Source organism: Elephantulus edwardii, unplaced genomic scaffold (genome assembly GCF_000299155.1).
Source record: "Elephantulus edwardii isolate Elephantulus edwardi_28Jun2011 unplaced genomic scaffold, EleEdw1.0 scaffold00176, whole genome shotgun sequence".
In the NCBI taxonomy this organism is placed as follows: Eukaryota; Metazoa; Chordata; class Mammalia; order Macroscelidea; family Macroscelididae; genus Elephantulus; species Elephantulus edwardii.
Window position 1 is genome coordinate 2,206,222 of NW_006399926.1, and position 19,389 is coordinate 2,225,610.

Consider the following 19,389-nt stretch of genomic DNA (forward strand, 5'->3'; position numbering starts at 1 on the left):
AGATTGGCACAGGACAGAGCAGAGTTTAGAGCTGTTGTACATAGGGTCACTATGAGTCGCAAGCGACTCGACAGCACATAACAACAACATGTATATATGCTCTGATGTGAAAGGCTGTTATAACCTATAACATCTTAAGTTTGTATAATGACTACAGATAGGTCTCATTCATTATTCCATGAGAACTGAGAGATGACTATAAAGTAGGCAGTGCAGACTTTGTTTCTCTTTTTTATAGAATACAAAGCAGTGTCTTTGTAGATTTGAGGTAGAATAAGCCAACTACAGAAATAGATTATTCTCTCATTTCCTTTTTTTAAAAAGAATTTATTTTTGTGGAAATATGTATACCAGTTCAAAACCTCCTGCGCCTGAAATTAGTAACACTGGCGACTTTCTTTGAGTTGTACAGCTATTCTCACCTGCCTTTTCTAAATTGTACCTCCTCTAGTAACCAACTCCATGATCCCTAATTTTTTTAAAAAAATTTCTTTTGTATTTGTTTGCATACGAAACTCATACTTACTGTGTTTCACACTTTCCTTCATTCACATTGTGTTTTATAAAAGTAATCCCTATTAAATTATTCCTACCATTACTCTGTCTTTTCAGGTCCCCACCGGATCTTTCCTGTTTCCTTTACCTCCTCCCTCCACCTACCAGATTTAATAATCCTGTGATTTCTCTCACCTACCTTCACCCTTCTGTACCTACCTTTTCCTCCTTTAGACTCCCATACATGTTTTACTAGTTATTGTTCTACTTATTTTTTAGTTATATCCTTCTACTTCTATAATAATAGTCTTTTCTAATATTTGTTCTTTCTTACTCTTTAATACTTTGACAAATATTTCTCTTTTTATAAATTAATTTTTATGAACGTTTACAGAGACTTATGGTTTCCACTCATTCATTGTTGCACTTTTCTTCCTGCCCATCCCCTCCCCCTCAACTCACTCTTCTTGAAAAGTAAAAGGAAAAACTTTCATTGTTATGCAGTCCCTCCCCCCAAGCCTACTCCACTTGACAAATATTTCTAAGTATACCCTCAAGGAGAGTTGCTATAATATACTGAGTCACTGTATCAAAAGAAATTGGCAGACACAGAAGAATTTTCATGAAACAACATATGAGCAAGAGCCTATGGTGATTAAGGAAGAAGTTCAGGCTGCTTTAAAGGAAATAGCAAAAAATAAGGCCCCAGGAATAAATGGTATACGAATTGACATAGTTCAGCTAACAGATGCTGCACTAGATATGCTCACGAAGTTGGGCCAAGAAATCTGGAGAACATCCACTTGGCCAACTGACTGGCAGAGATCTATATTTGTTCCCATCCCAAAAAAGGGTGACCCAACAGAGTGTGGAAACTATAGAACAATCTCATTGATTTCACATGCAAGCAAGATTCTACTGAATATATCCAAAACCGACTGGAACAGCACATCAGCAGAGAACTGCCAGAAGTCCAGGCTGAGTTTAGAAGGGGTCATGGTACTAGGGATATTATAGCTAATTGTAAATGGATCTTAGCTGAAAGTAGGGAATACCAGAGGAATGCATATCTATGTTTCATTGACTATGCAAAGGCGTTTGACTGTGTGGATCATAACAAACTGTGGCTGACTCTGAGAAGAATGGCAATTCCAGATGTTTGATCATGCTAATGTGAAACCTATACTTGGACCAAGAGGCAGTCGTCAGAACAGAGCAGGGAAACACCGCATGGTTCAAAATTGGGAATGGCGTATGTCAGGGATGTATCCTGTCTCCATACCTATTCAACTTGTATGCAGAACAGGTTATCCGGGAGGCTGGGCTCTATGAGGAGAAATGTGGGTCAGGATTGGTGGAAGATTCATCAACAACCTGTGTGATGCAGTTGACACAACCCTGCTTGCTGAAACTGAGGAGGACCTGAAACGCTTGCAGCCTTCAATATGGGTTGAGGCTCAATGTCAAGAAGACAAAGATTCTCACCACTGGACCAATTGGCAGCATCAGGATGGATGGCGAAGAGGTTGAGATTGTTCACAGCTTTAGTTTGCTTGGCTCCACAGTCAACACTCTTGGCACCAGTAGCCAGGAAATTAAAAGATGTATTGCGATGGAAAAGTCTGCTGTGAGGGACCTCTGTTAAGTACTGAAGAGCAATGGTGTCTCTCTGGAGGCTAAGGTGCGTCTGATACAGGCCATGGTCTTTGCTATCACTTGTTATGCATCAGTTGGATAGTGCCTAAGGAGGAAAGAAGGAGAATTGATGCCTTTGAGCTGTGGTGCTGGAGAAGAGTGTTGAGGGTACCATGGACTGCTAGGAGAACAAACAGATTCATCCGGGAGAGGGTTAAAACCAGGTGGTTCTTTGGAGGCAAGGATTCTGAAGCTTTGTCCAACATACTTTGGACATGTTGTAAGGAGGTCCTTGGAGAGGGACACCATACTTGGTTGGGTAGAGGGAAGTGCAGGAGAGGAAGGCCCTCTATGAGGTGGATGGATTCATTGACTGGGGTAATCGGGATGGGTGTATCAGAGACAGTGGGATTGGCACAGGACAGAGCAAAGTTTAGGGCTGTTGTACATAGGGTTGCTATGAGTTGCAAGCGACTCAATGACACATAAGAACAACAACAACCCTCAAAGATAATCAATATTTCTAGTATTACTCCTGCTATTTGATGATGGAGAAGTAAAATGAAAAACAATCTCTTTCTAATAAGAACTTAATTGTTTATATTCCTTATTGGTAGGTAATTCCAACGTGGAACATTTCACCTATTAAGAAGGCCAATGAAATTAAGGTAAATTTGGTAGGGGTAATTTTTTTTTTTTACATATACTAAGTTCATTTATTATCTCTTTCTTTCCTCTTAGTCTATAGTGCATGTGATTATAGTCTTATTTACACTTCTGCAATTAATAGTTTTTTTTATTTTTTAAAGCCCCTTACTTAGAGTCAAGAAAACCTCCTGAAGGACCCTTATATTTAATAAATTGGGTCTGAGGGATTTTCTTTTAATCCTTTGCTACTAATCCTTTACTGGTGGAGGAATGTTCTTCTAAGTTGTACAGCACTCTTTTGTCTGTTTGCTGTGCTGAGGTAATCTGGGTTTGCTGTGAAGCTGAACCTTGTACTGTTGGATCTCAAATGCCATAATGGCTGCCCATTGTGGACAGTGTTTGGTGGAGCTCCCAGTTTTAAGACAGGTTGGGAAGCAGGAGTGGCATCCACTTCCTAAACCACATGCCTTTGGAAACTCTATGAACTTGGAGGAATGATAGTTATAGAAAGGCCTCAGGTCTTTTGTTCATGGAGTTGCTATGAGTTGTGAGTGACTCAACGACAATCAACAACAATAACAACAATTTAGAGTTCAAGGAGATTATCAGCAGAGATCAACAAAAAATTGGAAAAACGGGCAAATCTGTAGGATTCTGGGAAAGCAAGTTAGGATAGAACAGATCCAATCTGGAATGATATTTTAGAGACTGGTGGTGAAAAGGCAATTTAGGGGACTTCTGGGAAGAACATTTTTACATTTCAGTTAAGCTAAGGTGTTGTTTTTTTCTTTATACACATTTTATTTTATAATATTAATTATAAGTAATTAATTACAGTGTCTATTCAACTCAGTATTGTCTCTTGCTTTCTCCTTAACACAATTTGTCTATTCATTAATTTTTACTCTTCTCACTTCTCATGGTAGAGGTAATTTTTACTCTTTTCCAGAAAAACTCTCAATTTTGAAATTTGAGTACATCCTTTACTTTCTTAACTTTATTTTTAACTGGTATTTGTGGTTTATTTCCAGCTTTAGTATTTACCAGTCTTAAGTTTGCATCTCTTGCTAGGAATCTAGTCCCAGCTTCATGTCTACTTGCTTCTAGCTATTTATTTTGCTCTTAGAAACCTTCTCACTGCCCTTTTCTTTTTCTTCTTTTACTTCAAATGTATGATTTGTGTTTCTTGTTCATCCATTTTTTTTGGTATTTGTTCTTATGTAGCCTCCTCAGTTTGTGGATATCCACCTTGAAGAAGATGATTCCTCAGATGAAGAATACCATCCAGATGAGGAAGAGGAAGATGAAACTGCTGAAGAGGTGAGTGGCTGTCTAGATGTATGTTAACTGTAATATATATAACATTTGGCTCCACATTTGACTTTCTTAGCAATGTGTCATCTATTCTGTAGAAAAGTTTGTAATCCAGTTCTGTTCTGTATGAATTTCTTTTCGTAAATCAAAGGTTGTATTGTATTTTTCTGTTCCCCATGCTTCCTTACTTAGTTTCTTATGGTAAAATGTAACACACATAGAGAAATACACACAGAATTTTTAAAAATATACATTTTAAGGTATTATAAAGCAAATTCTCATGAAATTCCTTCCAAAATCAAGAACTGTAACATTATCCAGACACGGCTATTATCCCTTCCTAGGCAGAGTCAGTTCCTTCCATCGTAAAAGACTGTTGTCCTGACTTTAGTCTTTACTTTCTAACTTCTCATTATAGTTTTATCAAATAAATGTACATTATTGTTTCTGAACCTTATATGAAGGGACTAATAGTATTCTTTGTGTCTGACTTTTATTCAATGTATTTTTGTGATGCTTTTAATCTATCACAACAGTTTTATTTTTGTATAATACTGTGTTCACTTTGGCTTGTAAAAGGATTTTAAAGCAATTCTTTATAATACGCTTCCATGGCTGATGAGGATAGTGATCTGATCCCTACTCCTCCTCCCACCTTAGAGATATTAAACTTCTATAGGAATTTTATTTTTGTCCTTTTTAATTGATTAATATGTACTTTGTAATTATTCTCTTGAGAAAGATGTTTAAAACTCAATAGAATAAGGTAGAGGCATACATGTTAAAGTGAACTAGATTTTATTTATTTTTTTTTTAGAGTTTATTGGAAAGTGACGTTGAAAGCACTGCTTCATCTCCACGTGGGGCAAAGAAACCTAGATTGAAACAGTCTTCCGAGATGATTGAAACCGATGAGGAAGGTGGCATATTATCAGAGGTATTCAGTATCATACACTAGAGATAAATTAGAGAGTATTATGTAAGTGAAATATTTATTGTGTGAGGTATGGAGGGAACTCTGGGCTGTTGGCATTTGCCAAGTATGATTCAGGGTCAATAATCATACTATTTTCTAATTAATGAGTTCTTTAAGAAACTGAGGGCACCAGACTAAAAGAGCTTCTCTTTTTTTCTCCTACCCCTTTCATTTACCCATATTTTGTTAATATTGTCATGAAGTCATTTTGATTGGATTTTCCCTTTTAATAACATAAGTAGCATCCTCTTGACTTCACTGGAAATATAGTATGAAACTTAATGGGGTTAAATCTATAGTTGACATTGTCTTTGCTTCTGTGTGCCTCTAAAAGGAAAAGGGGCTCTGTTGGTGCAGTGTGCTAAATCTAACTCAAAGATCAGTAGTTTGAAAATACTAGCTGCTTTGCAGAAGAAAGATGAGCAGTTAAAGATCCCATGTATGGAAGACCCTTTTGTTTCCCACCTGTCCTCCCATTCTTAACACATCTTCCTCTTTTAATTAGGCTGAGAAAGTCACCACACCAACGATCCGGCACATCAGTGCTGAGGTAGTGCCCATGGGACCCCCTCCCCCTCCAAAACCAAAGCAGACCAAAGATAGCACTTTCATGGAGAAGTTGCATGCCGTGGATGAAGAGTTGGATTCCAGTCCAGTCTGTGTGGATTCTTTTCAGGTAGACATTATACTTCTAAATCATTGAGAACATCTCATAGAATAGCTTAGTTTTGGGAATTCAGTGGTGTGATGTTGACTAAAAATTGGGGTTTTTTTAGCTATAAGTTAGCCCCTCTTGTCTTCAGCCACATTAACAGCAGACATATGGACTTGCAAATCAGCATCAGCTATGGGGCTAGGATAAATGAAAGAGTGCTTCCCATACTGTACAGCAAGGCTTGAGGCAGCTATACCCTGGTAGTGAAGAAACTGCCATTGCGGCGGAGAAACTGTGGCAAAGTGTGACCTGAGGCTTCTCTCATTTATGCTGGACATAGTTGAATATTGCTCTTCTTGCCTTTGATGGTGGAAGGAAAAGCTGCTTGCCGAATTGAAACCAGAGCGTGGACTAACTAGTGCACCTTGGAACTGTTGGGCTAAAACCTGGACTTATTTTGGGTGATAATGTTATATTCTCTGCCTACCCCACTCTCCAACTTCCTTCTCTAATAAACTCTGTTGCTAGTACTGTAACTGTGAGTCAGCAGTGAATAATGCTGTTGGTGGGGCTCTACCGGCACCATGGGGCTGGGTTATGGACTCTTTATCTGCTCTTTGCTCATGGTCCTGTGCCTCCGTGTCTTGTTTTCTACTCCTTTTTAGACAAGTTGTTATCAGACAAGTTGGGGATCAAAATTGCAGGTGACTGGCTTCAAAGACTCTTAACTTCAAAGGCTGATGAGTCGAAAAGATTGTTGATGGAGAGCAAGGTCATAAACACTAAATGACTTTTGAAACCTTCAGGCCTGGAGGCCATGAGCCAGATAGTCAAATTTAGAAAGACATTTAAGATTAGACTCAAGCAAAGCTAATTAAAAGAAAAACTCAGTGCATGTGACATATTGATCAGATCAGGCTGATCATCCCTTTATAAAAATACCTCTATATTTGTCTCATAAACATCATGCTGTTGTTTTTATGTACCATGGTGTCAGAACCGACACATCGCTGACCCTCCAGTGGATTTTCAGAGACAGTAAATCGTGCAGGAAGAGATTGCTCCAACTTTCTCCACTGGAGAAGCTGCTATTTTCAGATCGCCTGTTTCTGGGTTGGCAGCACAGCTCCTTTCTACTAAGGTACCAGAACATAGAAGTTAGAATTTATAACACTGTCCTATTTATAGAGAGCTCTGATGGCTTAATGGTAAGGAATTGCTCTGGCAAAGCAAAAGTGCATGGTTCAAATCCATCAGCTTTTCCACAGGAAAGTGATGGGCAGTCTCTGCTAGTGAGTGCAGTTAACTGCCTCTGAAATCCCATTTGAGGGTTAGCTAAGGATCAGTTCTGACTTGATGGTACACAACAATAACATCATCCTATTTATAGGGAATTCTCATGGCCTCATGGTAAAGAGGCTGTGTTGCAATGCCAGAAGCAATGTGGTTCTGATCCACCAGCTGCTCCTTAGGAGAAAAATAGGCAGCCTCTTCTTGTGCAATTTATTGCCTCTGAAAACCCACTGGAGAGTTAGCTGTGAGTTGATTCTGACTTGAAGACAAACGACAACAAGCAGCATCCTGTTTACAGTACAGTTAAATCACACTAAAGATCATAGCCATGCTGATATACAATTTTAACCGTCATGGAAGGAATAAAGTATGTGGCAGAGAGTGTGTTTCAGAATGAAGAATGGAAGTAGCTAGCAAAATGGCTTTATCATTCTTTCTGTATTTCTCTTGTTTCCCCACATTTATTCCCCCCTCCTCTCTCTCCATCTCGGTAAAACCATTACAATTGATTCTTTGTATAAACCTTTCTTTAGCTTTTTATATCTGTAGTCTAAGTTCCACAGTTATCCTTTTGTGATTGACAATGTTACTCAGCTATCATACTTCTCTGACCAGTAGGAAATCTGACCTGGCAATCGGAATGAACTTTCCTTAGTCAAGAGGCAAGGGGAGAGGAACTCACAGTCTGTAGTCTTCATAGCTTTGTTGATAAGTTTCTCATTACATAAGCAGTAAAATAAGTTAACTGGGCTCTAAGATGGTTTTTTTTCTTTGCTGACCTTCCCTGTTTGTATAACCACGTTTTTATCAGATGGCAGTGTTAGAGAATCAAGGTCTTGTTCATCCCTGAGCAGAGTTTCTTTGCATTAACCTAGACAGCTTCTGCCTTGTTAAGTTTATTCTCTACATTGCCCCCTTTTTGTTTTCTTTTACAGAGTTTTTTTTTAGAGTGTAAACTGTATTACTTGCTTTATATGGTAGATTTTAGTACAGGTAGTGCATATATTTAATAAAACATATTAAGGGGAATAAGGTGAATAATTTGGATTTTGCTGGTGAGGCAGTGTGGTGAAAGTCTGCTTCTTGCTCTGGAACTTGTACCCTCTCCTGGGATGGGAGCTTTAACGTTGTTAGGAGAGTAGAGATGACGACCACTCTGCTTCCTTCTGGAAGAGGTCATAGCTTGTGAATAGCAGTTAGATACTGTTGAGTGGAGGCTGATTTAAGGGTTCATAAAAGAAGTGGGAGCTTATCTTATGCAAGGTTCCATGTTGAGATTCTTTGTAGTGTAGTGTAGTGTAGTGTAGTCTGAAAGATATAAGCTTAGAAAGGATGTTAGACAAAACCTTTGCAGTTAAGGGAGCTCTGGTGGCCTAAGGGAGCTCTGGTGTCCTAGTGGTAAGACGCTGCACTGCAATCCCAGAGGTACGCGGTTCAAATCCACCAGATGCTCTGCTGGAGAAGGAGGGGGCAATCTCCTGTACCAGTCAGATCTGATTTGACGGTACACGTAAAAATAATGCAACAAAAAAAAACCCACAAAAAAGACAACAACAACAAAAAAAACCTTTGCAGTAAGAGTAGGGACATGGTTTGTTTTTTAAAAGATTATTTGGAACTAAAATAAAACTTTTATGAGTAAATGTTATTTGATTGGAATTTTCATTTTAAAGACTATACAGAGCAATCCATCATTACTTAAGGTAAAATATCTTAACTTTTTATATATTTATTCTTACTTTCTAGTCACTTACTCTTTCTGGTCCCAGGGACCTCTCCAGATTGTTGCATCAGTAGTTAGTTTGAAGATTAAGGTGCATCTGATTCAGACCATGGTCTTTCTGATCATTTGCTATATATCTAAGAACTAGACAGTGAATAAGAATATAACAGAAGAAGAATTGATTCCTTTGAGCTGTGGTGTTGGAGAAAAGTACTGAATATCCTATGGACTGCCAAAAGAACAAACAAATACGTCTTGGAGAAAGTACAGCCATAGTGCTTCTTGGAGGCAAAGATGATAAAGCTTTGTCTCACATACTTCAGGAATGTTGCTAGGAAAAGCTATTCCTGGGAAAAGAACATCATGCTCAGAAAGGTGGAGGATTGACAAAAGAGTGGATACTTCACCCAAATTAGTTGACAGCAGCAGTGACTGCTGCAGTGGGCTCTAGTGTGTCAGAAAGATGGCATAGACTAGAACACAGAAGAGTATTGAACAAACCATGGATTTGAACAAACAGGTATGTCTTAGAGAGTGTGAAATCAAGTTTCTCCTTGGAGGCTAGAATTTTGAGCTCCATCTCACATACTTTGGGCACATGGCCAGGAAGGATAAGTCCTTGGAGAAAGATAACATTCTTGGAAAGGTAGAGGGACAGCACAGGAGAGAAAGACCCCAGATGATATGGATTGATATAGTAACTGGCCAGAGAGGATTGGTGTGTTGGAGTCAGTGAGTCTGGCTCAGAGCAGAGCAGGTCTCAGAGCTGTTGTGCATAGAGTCACTGTGAGTCGCAGGCATCTCAATGGCATGTATCAACAACAGCATTTAGAGAAGTAGTAACTATGATATAATTTTATGCTGAAAAAACTTAGGGCCCTCAAGCTGGAGTTTTAAAGGAGGGACAAACACCCCCCGGGAGTAAAATATGAGGTAGTATAATGAGGCACGTGATAAGGTAGCTTTTAAAAGCTGTTGAAGAGTCTTCATATATATATTCTGTGGTCTTGAGTCAACTCTTGCTTTAACTATAAAAGTCCTCTTAGAAATAAATACGTATACATGGAGGTGCTGCTGGCACTGTCTTACTGAGGTGAAGTAGTGCTCTTTGGCACTGTCTCTTTTTTTTCTTTTTTGTTGAACCTTGTAGATCAATAAATTTAATTTTTTTTTAATTGTGGTGAAGAATTTATTTAAAGTCAGGTTAGTTCAGCTGCTTCAAAGTGACGACAAATCTAGACCACATTACAGGGCAGATACTAGCTGTCCCTAATTCAGAAATTAATAACTTAAAAATTTACTGTATGTGAAAACATGTATGTTAGAGATAAAATGGAGTTTACATCTTGTTAAAAGATTCATTTACTTCAAATTTCATTCTTACCTAATCTAAATTCCAAATTACTATTCAGGTACATTTAGTTTGAATTACTCTTATGAGCACCAATATAAAATATTTAAAAAATAATTTTTTTCTTCTTCATTGTTGCAATTTTCTTTCCCCTTCTACCTCTTTCCCCAGCCCACCTTACAGTGCACCCCTTGTTCCAGATTGTTGTCATACATTTAATGTCTAATCATATATTCCTTTTAGACAGTTCTTCCCCTCAACTGTTCTATTTCAGTATTTGTTCTTTATCTACTCTCCACTCTCCATTTATCCTTTCTTTCCCCAGCCCCCCCACGTCTGTCCTAATTTTTAACAGCGATGTTATGCGGTAGTTGTCCTTTTGTGATGGAGATGTTTCACTCAGCATCATGTCCTCCAGGCTCCCCCCTGTTTTATAATATTTTGTGAATTCGTTGTTTTTTAGTGTTGCATAATATTCCAGTGTGTGACTGTACCATAGTTCTTATATCCATTTATTTGTTGGTGGACACACAGTTCAATCCATGAGGATTCTCTTTATGTGAAATATTTATAATAGACAAATCCGTAGAGACAGGATGTAGATTAGTAATTGGCAGAGTCTAGAACTAAGAGGGTAATGGATAGTGTCTGTTAATGTATATTGGATTTCTTTTAGGAGTGATAGAAATGTTATAGAATTAGACAGTAGTGATGCTTGTCCAACTCTCTGAATATGCTAAAATTTATTCAGTTACATGCTTTAAAAGGGTGAATTTTTATGGTTTATGGTGTGTGGAGTATGTTTCAATAGAGCAGTTGTAAATGTTCTTGAAGTATTGATTTAAAAATTGTAATTCTTACAGTTTCTCAATCAAATAATAAAAAGCTAAAATTTTTAGGTCAAAAATGTAGTGGTTTAAAGTAAGAGTAGAAGCCAAAGATGAGGAGATTTAGAGAATTTGGAAGCATTAGCCATTTAAGTTACTTTCCCCCACCCCCTTTTCATTTGCTAGACTATGGATGACAGCCTTATTGCATTCCGAACCCGTTCTAAGATGCCTCTTAAAGATGTTCCCCTGGGGCAACTAGAGGCTAAGCTCCGGGCTCCAGATATCACCCCAGATATGTATGACCCCAATACAGCAGACGATGAGAACTGGAAGATGTGGCTAGGGGGACTCATGAATGATGACGTAGGAAATGAAGGTAAGTAGTATTGTTTACATTTGTTATTTACATTGCCCATTTTTGTGGTAGTAAAATTTTCATTATTTGTAAGCTGAAGAATCAGACATATTTTGGCTAATGAAATGAATTTTATGTTCAACTGATAATTTACCTCTCATCAGTTAAATTTTCTTTTTTTATGTTTTGGCTCACCCAAAATTCATTGTATCAGTTAAAGTTCTTTAGGGTATAAGTAAGAGAATCATGACCCCAACTTACTGAACACAAAATCAGAATTAGGGAAGGACAGAAAAATTTGCAGGAGAATACTCTAAAGAGGTCCTTGACTGCAGATTTTCCCACTGCAGCGCATCTTTTGATTTCTTGACTCTTGTTACCATGGATGCTGATTTTGGATCCAAGTAAAAGAAAATTGTTGGCAACTTCAAGCTTTTCTCCATTTATGGTAATGGATAACATGGGAAACGGCCAAGTAAAAGAGTTTCAGAGGGCAACGTGAAAAGACAGAACAAAGTATTATAATGAAATACAGAAAGAGCTGGTGTCAGAAAATGAAAATAATGCACTTCAATCTTTTTACCATTTATGCAAAGGCATGTAGCTGTGTGGATCATAACAAATTATGGATAGCATTAAGAATTGAGAAGCCCTGAACACTTAATTGTGCTTGTATGAAATCAATCCATAGACTAAGAAGCAATTATCCAAACAGGACAAGGGAACACTGCATGATTTAAAATCAAGAAAGGTGTGTGTAAGTGTTGTATCCTTTCTCCATACATGTTAAGTCTGTTATGTTATGTTATAGTTATGGTGAGTATATCATTGAATAAACTGGATTGTATGAAGAAGAGTGTAACAGCACGGGTGGAGGAAGACTTATCAACAACCCATGTTTTACAAGTGACACAACCTTCACTAGAAAGTGAAGAAGACTTGAAGCGCTTATGCAGAAAATCAAAGACTACAGCTTTCCAAATAGATTGCATCTCAACATAAGGAAACAAACATCTTCATCTCTAGACCAAGACTGAGGTTGTTAGTGATTTCATTTTACTTGTATCTGTAATCAATACCCATAGTAGTTGTTGTTGTTACGTGCAGTCGAGTCGCCTGCGACTCATAGCGACCCTATGTACAGCAGCCCTAAACTCCGCTCTGTCCTGTGCCAGTCGCACTGTCTCTGACACTCCCATCCCAATTATCCCAGTCACTGAATCAATCCACCTCATAGAGGGCCTTCCTCTCCTGCGCCGTCCCTCCACCCTCCCAAGCATGATGTCCCTCTCCAAGGACCGGTCTCTCCTCACTACATGTCCAAAGTATGTTAGACGGAGCCTCAGAATCCTTGCCTCCAAGGAGCCACCCGGTTTAACCCTCCCCAGGACAAATCTATTTGTTTTCCTAGCAGTCCATGGTATTCTCAGTACTCTTCTCCAGCACCACAGCTCAAAGGCATCAGTTCTCCTTCTATCCTCCTTGGTCATTGTCCAACTCTCTGATGCATAACAGGTGATTGCGAAGACTATGGCCTGTATCAGACGCATCTTAGTCTCCAGAAAGACACCACTGCTCTTCAGCACTTTGGAGAGGTCCCTAACAGCAGACTTTCCCATGGCAATGCGCCTTTTAATTTCCTGGCTGCTGGTGCCAAGACTGTTGACTATGGAGCCAAGCAAACTAAAGCTGTGTACAATCTCAATCTCTTCACCATCCATCCTGATGCTGCTGATTGGTCCAGTGGTGAGAATCTTTGTCTTCTTGACATTGAGCCTCAATCCATATTGCAGGCTGCAGTCCTTGACCCTGTGCAGCAGGTGCATCAGGTCCTCTTCGGTTTCAGCAAGCAGGGTTGTGTCATCCGCATAACGCAGGTTGTTGATAAATCGTCCACCAATCTTGACCCCACATTTCTTTTCATAGAGCCCAGCCTCCCGGATAATCTGTTCTGCATATAGGTTGAAAAGGTATGGAGATAGGATGCATCCCTGGCGTACGCCCTTCCCAATTTTGAACCATGCAGTGTTCCCTTGCTCTGTTCTGACGACTGCCTCCTGGTCCAAGTATACGTTTCGCATTAGAACGATCAGTAGCAGTAAAAATATTAAAAGATGTGTTATATTGAGAAAATCTGCCGTGTAGGTAGGACCCCTCTGACATGCTGAAAATAAACAGTGTCTGTTTAAAACATAAGATATGCGTGATCCATGCCATGTATTTTCAGTTACTTCCTATGCATTTAAATATTAGGCAGTGACTCAGGATAATAGAAGAATACATGCATCTAAATGATAGTGTTGGATAAGAGTACCAAATGGCCCATAAATCTTAAAAGAACAAGTCTTTCTTGGAGGAATTGCAACCAGGTTGCTCCTTTATAGGCAAGGATGGTGAAACTTAGTCTAACATATGTTGGGCATGCTGTCAGGAGGGACCAGTCCTTGGAAAAAGACATCATGATGGGAACCAGGTGTACACTGGTCCAAGAAGGAGAGGAAGATCCTCAACATGGTGGATTGACACAGTGACTGTAACAGCAGACTCTGAAGCTTTTCAGAGATCCCAGTGATGGTCCAAGAAACAGCAAGGTTCATCTATGTTGTTTATAGGACTAATGTGAGTTGAAGTTGATTCAAAGGCACATAACAGTAGGAACAAAATTAACAATTTCAGTATGCCTATTCGTCCAGTGGTGAGGATGTTTACCTTCTTGGTGTTGAGATGTAATCCAAAATGAAGCTTGTAATCTTTGATCTTCTTTAACAAGTACTTTTTAAGTCTTCTCTGATTTCTTCTTAGTACAGATTATTCAGTAATTGTGAATAAAAAAATCTAGTGTATTTTGTTTTTTAACGAAAGATACTTATTAATCATGAAAATTCAATGATTAGAAAGTAAAGAGTGAAAAGTAAGGGTTCTGTTCTTCAATCTTTGTTTACTTAAGTTTTATGAGTATCTTCCTTGTATTCAAAGTATGTATTTATATCCATTTTCTCCATTGGTTTTCAGGGATAGGAAGGGAGGGAGAGAAGAAGAATTCAGTATTAATAAATAGATATGTTAGGTGGATGGAAAGAGAGTATGCAGTAATAGTAAAGGCAGCAAGAGTTTATTCTTTTTGTTATTATTTGACAATTTCTGACTTTTATCAAAGGAATATGTATTTTGTACTTATGATTATTGTATGTTTATTATATTTTGCTAACTCAAAGATTGAGTCCCTCTGGCAGTTTGAAACCAGTGGTTGCTCCTTGGAAGGAAGATGGGCAATCTTATTTTCCATCATTGAAACCACCAGTGGCTTCTAGGGGAAAAATTAGCAAGCTCTTGTGATGGACAGCCTCAGAGGCCCAGTGGAAGGCCTACAATAATGACTCAGTTCCAGCTTGATTCAGAGTAGGCACCAATGAGCACATTGTTATTTTTTTCATGTGTCTATTGTACATTTATGGAATAGTTTATTCTAACATTTTACATTTATATGTATATTTTATCATATTAAAGGACCCTGATGTCATCATTATTCTCTAGTTGTTGGGTTTGAGTCATTCTTGATTTTATAAACAATATCTTTATTCAAATAGTTGTTTTTTTAAAAATACACAAATAGATTTATTTAAAGTATTTTATGAAGTACTTTACTTGGGGTAAGATTATTGAGACAAAATCTATTTTGATTTTGTGGTTTTTGCAGCATATTGCTAAATTTGTCGTGTTGGAGAGAATAGATGAGATAACTCAATTATGGGGAAATGATCCTTGCAAAGACATCAAGAAAAAACAATGAGTTATATAAAAAGTAAAGAATAAATTGTGCTTTATTAGGTCAGATTCTTGTGGTACTGAGAATATTCTATTTTCAATAGTTAGGAATAAATACCTGAAACATTTTTCCCCTAGATGAGGCGGATGATGATGATGATCCAGAATATAATTTCCTGGAAGACCTTGATGAACCAGACACAGAGGATTTCCGCACTGACCGGGCTGTGAGAATCACCAGTGAGTCTGTTTTCATTTTAAGATGGCTCCACATCGACTTTTTAAATATTTTATTTTTATGGGTTAAATGTTTAGCTTATCCAAGTTAAGATATTTAAATTTCCTTTATCTCGTTTAGTTCTAAATTCTTTAAATTTAGATACATACTATCAGAAATCATATCAACAAGATTTTGAACCAGTTCATTTTTGGTGCATTAAAAAGTTACTAAGTTATAAAATTCTTTGCCATTAGGTCAATTTTACCTCATAGCAACCCTCCATGGTGTACTAAGAGGCGTCAAAAAAAGTGTAATGTTCCAGATTATGTTATGTGGGAAGATGAAAGGAGTTCAAGAAGAATTCACAGATGAACTGTTTCAGCTAAATTTTAAAGGAGGAATACAAAATTCTTGGTTAATGGGAGCCTATTGATTGCAAATAAGTAAATATTTGCAGAGGACATCCGACTATGTGAATAAAAATAAATTATAGCTAACATTGGGAAGAACGGGAATCCCAGACCACTTAATTATGCTCAGAGCAAGAGAATACTGCATGGCTTAAAATCAAGAAAAGTGGTTTTGCCTTTCTCTGTACCTATTTAGTCTGTATGCTAATCAAATCATTCGAGAAGCTGGACTATAAGAAAAGGAATGTGAGATCAGGATTGGAGGAAATCTCATCAACAGCCTTAATTATGCATTAAGCTTTACTGGCTGAAAGTGAGGAGGACTTGAAGCATTTGCTACAGAAGATGGCTACAGCCTTCAATATGCATTTCATCTCAACATCTGGAAGACAAAAAATTCTCACTGGATTGATAAACCACGTCATAATAGATGGAGAAAAGACTGAAGTTGTCAACAATTTCTTCTTACTGGATCCAGAATCAACACCCGTGGTACCAGCAGTCAGGAAATCAGGAGATGTATTACACGAAAAGTTTGCAGTCAGAGACCTCTCCAAAGTGTTGTCGTTGTTGTTATGTGCCATCGAGTCGCTTGTGACTCATAGCAACCCTATGTACAATAGCCCTAAACCCTGCTCTATCCTGTGCCAATCGCACTGCCTCCAACATACCCATCCCGTTTACCCCCATCACTGAATCAATCAACCTCATAGAGGGTCTTCCCCTTCTGTGCCTTCGCTCCACCCTCCCAAGCATGATGTCCCTCTCCAAGGACCTCTCCCTCCTTACAACATGTCCAAAGTATGTCAGATGAAGCCCCAGAATCCTTGCCTCCAAGGAGCAACCTGGTTTAACCCTCTCCAGGGTAAATCTGTTTGTTTCCTTGGCAGTCCACGGTACATTCAATACTTTTCTCCAGCACCACAGCTCCAAGGCATCAATTCTCCTTCTATCCTCCCTAGTCATTGTTCAACTCTCTGATGCATAACAAGTAATTGCAAAGACCATAGCCTGTATCCGATGCACCTTAGTCTCCAGAGTTACACCATTGCTCTTAAGTACCCTGGAGAGGTCCCTAACAGCAGACTTTCCCATCGCAATACATTTTTTTATTTCCTGGCTGCTGGTGCCAAGAGTGTTGACTGTGGAGCCAAGCAGATTAAAGTTGTTAACAATTTCAATCTCTTCACCATCCATCCTGATGCTGCCAGTTGATCCAGTGGTGAGAATCTTTGTCTTCTTGACATTGAGCCTCAATCCATATTGTAGGCTGCAGTCCTTGACCCTCTGCAGCAAGCATTTCAGGTCCTCCTCAGTTTCAGCAAGCAGGCTTGTGTCATCTGCATAATGCAGACTGTTAATAGATCTTCCAACAATCCTGACGCCACACTTCTCATAGAGCCCAGCCTCTCGGATCATCTGTTCTGCATACAGGTTGAAAAGGTATGGAGATAGGACACATCCCTGGCGTACGCCCTTCCCAATTTTGAACCATGCAGTGTTTCCCTGCTCTTTTCTGACGACTGCCTCTTAGTCCAAGTATAGGTTTTGCATTAGCACGATCAAGTGTTCTGGGATTCCCATTCTTCTCAGAGTCAGCCACAGTTTGTTATGATACACACAAACACCTTTGTATAATCAATGAAACACAGATAGACATTCTTCTTGTATTCCCTGCTTTCAGCTAAGATCCATCTAACACCAGCTACAATATCCCTAGTACCACTCTCCAAATTACTGAGGAGCAATAATGTCAGTCTAAAGACTAAAGAGCACGTTATTCAGGCTTTTCAATCACTTGCTAAACATTTAAAAGCTGAACAGAGAATATGGATTGCAGATGAATTGATGCCTTTGAGCTATGCTGTTGGAGAAGAGTCGTGACTATCCATTGACTGCTGAAAGAACAAACGAGTAAGTCTTGGAGAAAGTACAACCAGAATGCTCCTTGGGGGCAAGGATGACAAAGCTTCATTTTACATACTTTGGTCATGTTGCTAGAAGAGGCTATTAATTGCAGAGGGACATCATGTTTGGAAAGGTGGAGGGTCAGTGAAACAGAAAAATATTCTTGACGAGAGAGAGTACCATTGGTTTGTGAAAGCAGACAGGTCTTCAGTGCTCTCACACTGTTTATCTAACTCTGGCTCTCTAAACTTGGAGTGGGAAGGGCACAGTCTCTTGAAGGCACTTATCAGAAAATCTGCCTTCTGAGTGGTTTACCATGATCTTTTCTGAGACCCCTTCAATTGGTCAAAGACTGGGGAGACTCCTCCTGGGGGAGCCCTGGGTACATCGAGTGACCTATGCAGGAAGAAACATCCTGGTCCTGTTAGTACCGTTGTTCTCAATTGACTGAATAGGCTTCACTTTCCCTGCACCACACTCTGCCAGACTCTGCATCGTCAGGACTCCTGCCATGCTGGACCTGCTGTATGAAGAGTGTCATGGTCCAGGCCCCTTGGGTACACTAAGCAGCCTTGTTTAGACGGAGGTGACCCTGGGTGGCCAGACCTCAGCCCACATCATTTTCCAGAGGCTCCATCAACACCCAACCCATCAGACTCAGTGGTTCTCCAACCTGCCTGACTTGAATCTCCAAAGGGTTTCCCCCCTTAGAAACTCCACCCCAGCCAGACCTTCCCACTACCACGGTGGATCCTATAGCTCATTTAACCTTCAACCTTCACCTGTCCAAGAAAGAAAAAGAAGCCAAAGACAAGCTCACCCTGCCCTTCCATTTCAGCTCTGAAAAACAATAGATTCTCTTGCACCCTGGACCAGGCCAAGCCACCAGTCAAATCTTCTATGAGCCAGATGCTTACGATGACCTAGGAAACTCTGATGATGACCTAGATATATGACTGCCCAGGAGATTTGCATAGTCCACAAGTGGGTGGAAGAATGAAGAACCTGGACCCAGAGCTGCCATCTTTTCATTGTTTGTGCTGGCCTGTCCCTGCTCTACCTTTATTCCTGTGTCTGTCCATCTGAATGAGGGAAGAAAGGCCAACCAGGGCAGAAAATTGGAGTGAGGGCACTCACTGAGCAAATAGACCATCTTCTGTTGCTAATAAATTCCTTTTCTTTTTTTTAATTAAAAAAAAAATTTTTCAGCTGGCAGCACCCAGGCGGCACTGGCCCCGTGCTCCTCTTGAAAGGGCACCATCACCACTACCACCGACGCCCTCCTGAGGGGCTTCTGTCAGCACCTCCCTGCCCCACCCCATCGACTAGGCAGGTGCACCAGGTGCAGAAGTGGGTGATTCTTTCTATTTCAAAAAAGCAAAAGACCAAAAAGTTAAGAGAACCCCATTCTTTACTGTCTAATCACACACGAGCTTTTAGAATATCCATACCTATTTTATTCACCCCAAGTGGAAGTAAACTTGAAGCCACACACAAAAAAAATTATCTTGATGAGATGGATTGACAGTTACTGCAGGAATGGGCTTAAGTAAGTCAAGAGATGATGAGGATGGCACAGGATAAGACAGGGTTCAGATCTGTTCTTTATGAGGTTGTCGTGAGTAATACTCAACGTGATGACTCCCTAACAACAACATGTATAGAAAATGATAAGTAGTTTGATATAGCGGTATGAATGAAAAGTAATGTTAGAGATAAGCAGTTTTCACATCAGGTGGTTGTTAGTGTCTAAAGTTGACTATAACTCATAGTGGCCCTGTGAACAACAGAACTGAATCTTGTACCTTCCC

General features: G+C 39.3%; 1 protein-coding gene across 2 annotated transcripts in view; it reads left to right on the top strand.

The window, feature by feature from the left end:
• GON4L (gon-4-like (C. elegans)) overlaps nt 1-19,389 on the top strand; it is a 138,380-nt gene that overhangs the window by 68,847 nt on the left and 50,144 nt on the right. For both annotated transcript variants that reach the window (XM_006895782.1, XM_006895781.1), the window contains 6 exons: nt 2,748-2,798; nt 4,003-4,098; nt 4,910-5,029; nt 5,574-5,744; nt 11,104-11,296; nt 15,179-15,280. In XM_006895782.1, the coding sequence (XP_006895844.1) occupies nt 2,748-2,798; nt 4,003-4,098; nt 4,910-5,029; nt 5,574-5,744; nt 11,104-11,296; nt 15,179-15,280 (733 nt within the window). The remainder of the gene's footprint in view (nt 1-2,747; nt 2,799-4,002; nt 4,099-4,909; nt 5,030-5,573; nt 5,745-11,103; nt 11,297-15,178; nt 15,281-19,389) is intronic.